This window comes from Tupaia chinensis, unplaced genomic scaffold, assembly GCF_000334495.1.
Source record: "Tupaia chinensis unplaced genomic scaffold, TupChi_1.0 Scaffold148065_1, whole genome shotgun sequence".
In the NCBI taxonomy this organism is placed as follows: Eukaryota; Metazoa; Chordata; class Mammalia; order Scandentia; family Tupaiidae; genus Tupaia; species Tupaia belangeri.
Window position 1 is genome coordinate 307,671 of NW_006207915.1, and position 9,199 is coordinate 316,869.

General features: G+C 55.4%; 1 protein-coding gene across 1 annotated transcript in view; it reads right to left on the reverse strand.

Annotated features, from left to right (window-relative positions):
- The window catches only part of SLC6A20 (solute carrier family 6 member 20), a 38,570-nt gene that overhangs the window by 20,790 nt on the left and 8,581 nt on the right, over nucleotides 1–9,199 (reverse strand). The window contains exons 6-9 of the mRNA XM_027768934.1: nucleotides 8,755–8,996; nucleotides 7,706–7,868; nucleotides 1,779–1,983; nucleotides 103–262 (exon numbers count right to left, since the gene is read on the reverse strand). Coding sequence (XP_027624735.1) covers nucleotides 103–262; nucleotides 1,779–1,983; nucleotides 7,706–7,868; nucleotides 8,755–8,996 — 770 coding nt within the window. The remainder of the gene's footprint in view (nucleotides 1–102; nucleotides 263–1,778; nucleotides 1,984–7,705; nucleotides 7,869–8,754; nucleotides 8,997–9,199) is intronic.

The following is a 9,199-nucleotide window of genomic DNA, read 5'->3' on the forward strand; positions in this document are numbered from 1 at the left end:
CACCTGGACGACCCTCCCTGGACAGCCCTCACCTGTACGGCCCTCCCTGGACGGCCCTCCCTGGACGACCCTCCCTGGACGACCCTCCCTGGGCGGCCCTACCTGCGCAGCCCGTACACGTAGCACACAGCCACCGTCTCCACCAGCACGATGAGCAGCAGTGACAGCGTGGCGGCGTAGTCGTTGAAGATGTCGAACCAGTAGTTGCCGGCCTCCACGGTGAACAGCATGCCCACGGCGCAGCTGACCAGGCACAGCAGACCTGCGGCGGGGGGCAGTGGGCCCGGGCCTCCTCTGCCCTGCAGGGCGCGGCGCGGGGCAGCCTGAGGTGGGCCCAGCTGCCCTCTGTGTGTGCATGCGGGGGTCCGGGCGCTGTCAGCAGGGGGCCCCACGGCGGACATGGAGCTGCGGGGCTGCCGGCTCAGCCTCTCACACGTGGGGTGGGGGCTGGGGGTGCCGTTCATCCCCCTCGGCCCAAGCTCGGGGAAGTGAGGGGAGGGCCTTAACTGGGGTGTCCCCGAAGGGCCTCTAGAGAGGGCTGTCCAGCCAGAAGGGGCGGGTGGAGGGGAAGAAAGGAAGGTGCCCCGAGCTGAGGGGTCATCTGGGAAGTACCTGGACCTGGCCCCACGGGCCTCTGAGCAGGGACAGGGGACCCCGTCCCAGCTGGGGACGTCCAGGCCCGGGGGTGAGAACATCAGGGCAGGGTCAGGTCAGACACTGGCCCTTCAGCCCCCGTCCCCACTGACCGCCACTGTGGGCGCTGCAGGAAGGGCCGGAATTAGGGCCCGTCGGGGAGGCCGAGGGGAGCGCAGGGTGCCCAGGGCCAGGTGGGCGGGGCCGGAAGGAGAGGAGCAGCTGGGGTGCTCCGTCCTGGATGGGGGGTGCCCGGGAGGGCAGTGGCGTAGGCAGGAGGCCGTGGGGTCCTCGGGACACCGTCCGTGCCCGGAGCAGTGTGGGGAGCGGTGTGGGTGTCCAGCAGGATGGATTAAGGCGCTGAGGTGGGGGGTCTCACACGCCCTGGGGGAGCCGCAGCTGCCGTGACACCACGTGGACCCCAGACTGGGTCGGAGTGGAGGCAGCAGCCACCCAGAGAATGCTCTGTGTTTTTCTGTCTTGTTTAGGAGAGATTTTCATTATGGGGTACAGGTGCTTGCCAGAGAGACAGAGAAAGCGAGAAGTCACCCTCCCCCAGGGGTTATGCCTCTGCAACCCCCTCTCTGTTCTCCTGGGATTGTGGACACACACGCAGAGACCCCCACTGGGTCTGGGACCTGAACCACAGGCCGTGTGGGAGTCCGGCGACGTAACTGCTACGCCACCTGCTGGCCTGAGAGGGTACTGTGTGATTTCACCCCGATGAAGGCCAGCATCCAGGAACCTCAAACAGATACCGACCTAGGGGTTCCCCGGGGTGCGAACTGCCTGGGAGGAAGCGGCAGGAGCTCCCGGGGGCGTGGGCAGTGGGCTGAGTCCTGACCCATGCGCTGTGCACAGGGCGAGTGTAGACCCGAGAGTCATTGTGTTCGCACCGAACAGACTTGCCTCAGTCACCGGCCCACTTCCGGGGACACAAATGAAAACAAAGCCAGGGTGCCCGGCTGGGACTACAGTTTCCCAAGGTTGGGGTGCCCACCCTTCCCCACGGTGGGGGGCACGGAGCACAGGGGGAGCCCTGCGGCCCAGACCTCAGCCCAGACCTCGGGTGGGAGGACCACCCAGGGCTGCTGCAGCCCCTCCCGCGCACCCTCCATCCCCGCCGTCCCTGCCCCGCCGCTGACCTGAGACCGCCTCCTTGGGCAGGCGGCTGGAGATGGCCTTGCTGTCGGTCAGGGGCGTGAGGATGGCCGCCGTGTTCCCCAGCATGCTCCCGACGCCCAGCAGCAGCAACATGAAGAAGTACAGCACCGACCACAGCTGCGACACCTCCATGTTCTTGATGGCCTCCGTGTAGACGATGAAGGCCAGGCCGGTGCCCTGGACCGCCTGCCCCGGTGACACGCCAGTCACACCCAGGGCCTCGGCCGCTCCGGAGCACCGCGGGCCGTGGGGAGCAGGGCCGCCAGCTCAGGCCTGCCCTCAGGCTCCCTGGGGAGTCCATCTCGGCCTGGAACGCTGCGTTCCGCTGGCCATCCCCGGCCTAGTAAATTCTGCACAGAAGATAGGCCAGTGTCGGGCAGCTTCTGCTTCCAGTGTCCTGAGCGATGAGGTTTTCTGAGACCCGGGGCTGGGAGCTGAGGAGGGACGGTGGCGCAGGGCAGCAGGAGCCCGCCGGCAGCCAGGAGGGCAGGGCCGCTCAGTGGCTAGCTCCCTGGGCAGGACTGCTGTCAGGGGAAGTCGAAGGGTGGGCTGAGCCTGGGACCCCTGCTCCTGGGAGTTGAAAGGTGTCATGTGTTGGGGTGCCTACTGGCTACCACCAGGAGAAGGAACCCTCTCGGGGAGAGCGTCCCCAGTTTAGATCCACGGGACCCCTGGAGACTGAACAGTGAGCTCACATGCTGGGATTTACTGGGTTTGTTGTATTATTTCTATGCAAAAATGCATCATAACTTCTCCGACACCACCCCCACCCCCAGGCTGGAAGACAAGTCTCTGAGTCACTGTCAGAGTCAGCAGGAAAAGTTTGAGGGCACCCTGCCAGGGGGCAGGTACTGGGTGGACACAAATACTGAAACTCTAACCCCAGATGTGGCTGCTTCTGCAGTTGGAGGCTTGGAGGTAGTTAGGGTTCCACGAGCTTACACCGTGGGCCCGGGTCTGACTGGCCTGTGGCCCTACTAGGCGAGGGGCAGAGAGCGGTCCCTCCGTCCCATGAACCAGGAAGCAGGCCCTCACCAGGACCAGCCCCACCGGATGAAGCCGCTCGAACCATGGGAAATAAAGTCTACCATTTAAGCCCCCCAGTCTAGGGCACTTTGTCACGGCCACCCGAGCTGACTATCCGGTGGAGCACAGTGGAGTGGGCAGCCTGACAGGGCAGCAGTGAGGGATCGCCTGGAGGGACTTCAACGACACAGCCTACCCGGAGGTGACATGCTGTCTCACGTCAGCCTATCAGAGCCAGAAATTCGACAGGGTCAGCCATAGCGTTTTCCTCCCCACTACATGGGCTGCTCTCATGCTCCTGCCCCACCCACGGTCACCACAAAAGACTGCGCGTGAAACGCTTAAAAACACAAATGACAGCAGGTGGCGTGGTGGTGAAGGTGTTGGACTCCCACATGGCTGACTGCAGTTCAAGTCCTGGACCTGGCAGCTTGCTTTCTCACTTTCCCTCTCTCTTTCTCCCTGCCTCTTTCTGGTGAGCACGCATGCCTATAGTAAATTGAAAAATAGTAATAAATGATAAAAAAATTATTTTAAAAAATTATAAAATTACAAAGATAAACATGTAACAAGAAACTATTGGAATGAACAAGTACATTTTTAAAGTTAGTGTCTGGGGCCTGCAGGTGGCATGGTGGTTAAGGGCACTGGACTCCCACATGGCCAACCATGGTTCAAGTCCTGGACCTGGTGACTTCCTTTCTCACTTTCTCTTTCTCTCTCTCATCAAATTAAAATGAAATAAATGATGTTAAATAAAATAATTCTCTAAAAAACAGTGTCTAAAATTAAAAGAAAAGTTATTGAAGTTATTGAATTGTAAGGCTCAACTGACAGTTAAATAACAGACTAAATACAGCTGAAGAGAGAATTGGCGAACTGGAAGGTATATCCAGGAATGAATCCATGATGAAGCAAAAAAAAAAAAGACAAAATGTAAGCGAGATTAAGAGACCTGTAAGGGAGGATGGGAAGGCCTGACATGGGTTTGAGCAAAGTTCTGATAGAAAAAGGAGAGAGGCAGAGGTGCCGACTGAGAGGTAGTAGGTGTGGATTTTACAAAGCACGGATCCAGGAAGCCAGCCTCCCACGAGCCGATGATGTGGGTAAACAGACACACTCACAGAGAGGTCAGAGACCAAGTGAAGACCACGAGAGGTCAGAGGAAGCCTGCCTGCTTAGGAAGGATGGAAAATGTCAGCGTCAGACTGGAAGTCGAAATCGCAGAGTTCAGTGAAAACAACTGTTAGTTTGGAATTTTCTATTCTCGGTGGAGAAATATCTTAGAAAATTAGGGGCCCAAACCTGACATTTACATGCAAACAAAACATGAGAAGATTTACTACTAAGAAACCTGATCTAAAGGAGGGTATTTTAAAGAAGCTTCGGCTGGGATTCCAGAAGTGCACTAGTAAGTGGTAGCCGTAGAGCTGACACACGGATAAACACACTGTGCAAAACAACACGGGAGTCCTCTGGGTTTTAAAAGACAGGACTCCGGGACCAGCAGAAGGCGTAATGGTTACGTTGCTGGACTCCCATGGAGTTGACTACGGTTCGAGTTCTGAATCTGGTGGCTTAAAACTCATACCAGGATCTTGTGTGTGTGTCTGTGCCCAAAATCCCAAGAGGAGAATGGAGGAGAAGGGACTGTGGCATGGGCATCCCCCTAGGGGGTGATTTCTCACTTTCTGTCTCTCTAGAAATCACATACACCCTATAGCAAAAATCTCTTTAAAAAAAAAAAAAAACTCAATAAGAATACTATTTAAAACAGCAGTGATGAGATGAGGGTGTTCCGAAGACCCTGCGTGGGTTGAGAAGTCAGGGTATTTACTGTCTAACTTTGTATTTTCATAAACATGTGTGAGGACATGTCAGGAGGAGAATTAAACATCTGAATGACAGAGGATAAAGTGAAATGAGAGAGTGAGAAGAGAACGGGCACCAGGAAACGTCCAGATAAATTAGTTACTATATATTCTTGGAGACAGCCAAGCTTCACGGCAGGGAGGAAAGTTCCCACGTGCCGAAGCCATAGCGGAAACCAGAGAGCAGGCACTGACGAGCTGGAGCCAGGAAGGTCACATGGCCTTCATGGTCATGTGAGTGGGGCTGGGCCCTGCGGGGTGTAGGGGAGTGCTCTGGACCCTGCCCAGGGCGGACGAGGGCCAGGCAGGGGCTGGTGGAAGCAGGGAGCTGGGCTGAACCTCCAGGAGTCTCTCACCCATGACATGACCTAGAACGGCCCTGGCCATGGAACAGGGTGCCAGCAAATCCCCACCCCTGGAAGGACGGGTACCAGCCCGGAGCAGCTTGCTGGAAACCAACTCCATGGCCCCTGCACCCTGCTCTGGAAAAGCACTCTCTAGAAACATTCTCTCTGAGCATTTGCATTGAATAGACGGATTAAACACACTTCCATTATGCTAGAAGTCCTAGCAGATGCAATAAGGGAAGAAGAATGAGATACAAGCGATGGAAAGGAAAATGCAAAATTGTATCGGTGGGTGAAAGGACAGTTTACAGTAAACCAAAGCCAATCTGCAGGCAGATAAGATCCCTCCCCCCTTCTATGACAGAGCATGTACACATGTGTGTGTGTGCATGAAGAACACCCTCGACAGGACCTCGTCATACCACAGTCCCCCCGAGCCCCCAGGTCCATAGGATCCGGGGTGCCCACACGCACGCTGGGCATGTTTGCAGACCGACCCAGGGACGGACGTGGCGGCCACGGGGCGTCCCGCTGTGCAGGGCAGAACCCCTGTGTTACTGCTGCCGCGCTGCAGCTGGAGCGAGTAAGAAGTGCTGTCAGGTCGCAATATGGGATCAGCGGGCAAAAACGCCAGCTTTCTTTGGCAACAAAAATAAACAATGATCGAAATAGGGGAGAAAAGAATACCATTCACAGTAGAAAGGAAACAGTCGGTTAATAAACCTAATAAAAGATGCGCCAATATATTCATGGGGAAAATTAGTTGAAGGATATACCAGAAGACTTGAAAGAAAAACACATGTTCTGGGATAAAAAAATTACAATTCAAAAAAAGATAGTTTCTCCAAATTACCTTACAAAAGCAATGCAATTCTTTTTTTTAAACTATTTAATTATATTTATTATTTATTTATTTTAATTAATTTGACAGAGAGACACAGAGAGAGAGAGGGAGGAGGAAACTGAGAAAGCGAGCTGCCAAGTGCCAGATCTGTGGTCAGCTCTGTGGGAGTCCAGTGCCACAACCACCATGCTGACCCCGAAGCAATGAAATTCTCATAAAAATTTCCAAAGGGATGTTTTTTCTCAATGCTTGTCAAACTGACCCCAAAGTTACTATGAAAAAAAAAAAAAAGATCCTAGACTAGCACAACCACCTCTAATTATTTAAAATAAATAAGGGTGATTTTAGTAGCAAAAAGCTTGGAGAAAACCCTCACGCATCGATTAGTAAGGAAATGGATAAATAAGTTGTAGTATATTTGATGGAATAAAATGCAGCACTTAAAGGAATGGATGACAATCCACATGTATTTTACAGACAAATCTCAGAATTGAATCGTTAGGGAACCAGCAGTTAGCGTAATGGCTATGTCGCTGGACTCCCACGTAGTCGACCGCGGTTCGTGTCCCGGACCCGGTGGCTTAAAACTCACGCCGGGCGCGTGTGCGTGCGTGCCCAAGATCCCGAGAGGAGAATGGAGGAGAAGGGACTGCGGCGTGGCCATCCCCCCTGGGGGGTGATTTCTCACTTTCTGTCTCTGTCTCTCTCTGTCTTTCTGGCGAGTGCACGTGCTCTGTAGCTAAAACCTCTTCAAAAGAAAACCTACCAATAAAACAATGGTGTTAGGAACATGTAAGTGGATTATTAAGATGTAAAGACTGAGGTTTGCCTCTGGTGAGTAGAGAAAACTTGGGCCGCAGTGAAGAGAGCTTCAGCTCTGCCCCTGAAATGGCCCTTGCTTCTCTATGAAATGTCTGAGCCCCTCGGGGCCGGCAGGTGGCATGGTGGTTAAGGGCACTGGACTCCCACATGGCCAACTCGAGTCCAGGACCTGGTGGCTTGCTTTGTCACTTTCCCTCTCTGTCTTGCCCTGTCCCTCTCTGGTCAAATTAAAATAAATAAATATGTAAGTAAATACAGTTAAATAAAATAATTCTTTAAAAAAGAAATCTGAACCCCAAATAACAAAATGTTTATCATTACTCATTCTGAGAGGAGGATATTTGGGTGTTGTATTATTCTTTGCACTTTCCAATATTAAATTTTTTTTTTTTAATTTCTCTCTTGCGAGGGAGAGGGACAGGCAGCCACACAGCATCCTGCCAGGTCGAGATCCCCTGCAGCCCTGCAGCCAACCAGGATCGCACTCAGTGTGTTCAGGTTGACCTGGGATCCGAACCCTGATCGGCCACATGGCTCTGGCATTGCAGAGCTGTGAGCCAAAGCCTGCTCCTGCACAGCTGGGCCCTTCCCTGTTTTTGATTTTGCTTGTGCTAGAGGGTACATGCACTCGCTGGAGAGAGGCAGCCGGGGAGAGGCGGCAGCCTGCCTGGGGAAGGCCTGCACTGCAGTCCCTTCCCTCCACGCCGCCTCCCTTTCCGGTTTGGGCACATGTACACAGTGTCTGGTGTGCTTCTCAAGCTCTAGGTCTGGGACTCCAACTGTAGCCTGCTGTGGAACCTGGTGGCCTTTCCCAGCAGGATCCCTTTCCTGTATTCTTAAAACTTAGAAAGAGACAGGGAAAAGAAAGGGCCCCGAGCCCCCAAGGCCCTTGTGCAGCTCCTGGGAAGTGCTGCACTCTCTCCCCGGAGGGTATCCCGAGGTCCACGCTCCCTGAGTGTGTGGAGAGAACTCAGCCTGCGGCCTCACCAGGCCCTTACCGTGTCCAGCTCCGCCTCCAGGCTGCAGTTCCTGATCTGTGGGAACAGCTGGCTGTACTTGCTCGGGTAGGTGGCCGCGAGGTAGCCCTTCACCTGCTCCAGGTTGCTGGTGGTCAGAAAGCCATCTTCCAGGTCGAAAGAATTGGTCAGCAGCAGAATCACCCTGCAGAGGGACCAGGGAGAAAGGTGTGTCCCCCAGACCCCCCTGGTTAGGTGCAGAGAGGGATCAGTTAGTCCCTATCGGGGTCCAGGGGTCTGAACGGCTTTGAGGGCGTCTTAGATGGAGCAGTGATGACAACAGGGGCCGCTCCTCAGCGCTGGACCAGCGAGGTGCGACAGAAGTCCCCGTGACGATGGAGCGTCCCGCAGCCGGGCTGTCCAGCTTGCTGCCCGCCAGCCGGGTGGCAGCCGAGCACTCACGTGTAGCTAGTGCAGCCGTAGGACTGCTCTACAGTAAATGCCGCATTTAAATTACCGGGGCCGGCAGGTGGCATGGTGGTTAAGGGCGCTGGATTTCCACATGGCCAACCATAGTTCGAGTCCTGGACCTGGCGGCTTGCTTTCTCACTTTCTCTCTCACTCACTCTGCCCTTCTCTGGTCAAATGAAAATAAACAAGGAAATAAATACACTTAAATAATTCTTAAAAAATAATTATTTAAATGTGGATTATTTACTTTTTAAAAAGTCTCAGAGGGTGCACGTGTTCAACACAGACAGCAAGAAAGGGAGTGGGAGGAAGCCCCTGCTCCCGGGCCGGGCAGGGGTGAGGCACAGAAGCAGCTTGGGTGCCGCAGGCCTTGTCACCTCCGCGCTCAGAACACGCTCACCGCGCTCAGCCCTGCTGTGGACATGCACTTGCCCGGGCCCCTTGCTGCTGGCGGTGCTGCTGGTAACCGGGACTGAGCCTGGGTCGAGGACCCCACAGCCAGCACTCTCCGGCCCCCCTCGCCTCCTGGGCGTCTACTCTTCCCAGCTGCCCTGCAGCTCAGGCTCTGAGACCCATCCCCTGTCCCCTGCGAGGCCCAGGCCCCGGGCGCCCAGTCTCACTTGTTCAGGCAGCTCTCGTAGTTGAAGGTGGCCTTGAAGCCATAGATGGAGAAGGTGACAACGCTGGCGAATATGGAGGTGGAGCTGTTGACAAGGGACACTACAATGGCGTGCCGCCGGCAGTCGCTGGAGGGCTCGTTGTAGCTGGCGAAGGCGATCAGGCTGCCGAAGCCCAGGCCGAGCGAGAAGAAGATCTGGGTGGCCGCGTTGATCCAGGCCTTGGGGTTGGCCAGCTGCTCCATCTGGAAGGCCAGCCGGGACAGGCAGGTGGGCCTGGGCGGGGCTCCCGACTCAGACCCGCTGGGGGAGGACGGCACGTGGGGAAGGGCCTGGCCTAGAGGCTGGGTCTGGGGCTGGAGCCCGGCCATCCTGGCGCTAGCCCGGCCAGCCCACCCAGCAGGCTGCCGAGGAGACAAGACATTCTCCCATCACGGTCCCAGCCGCC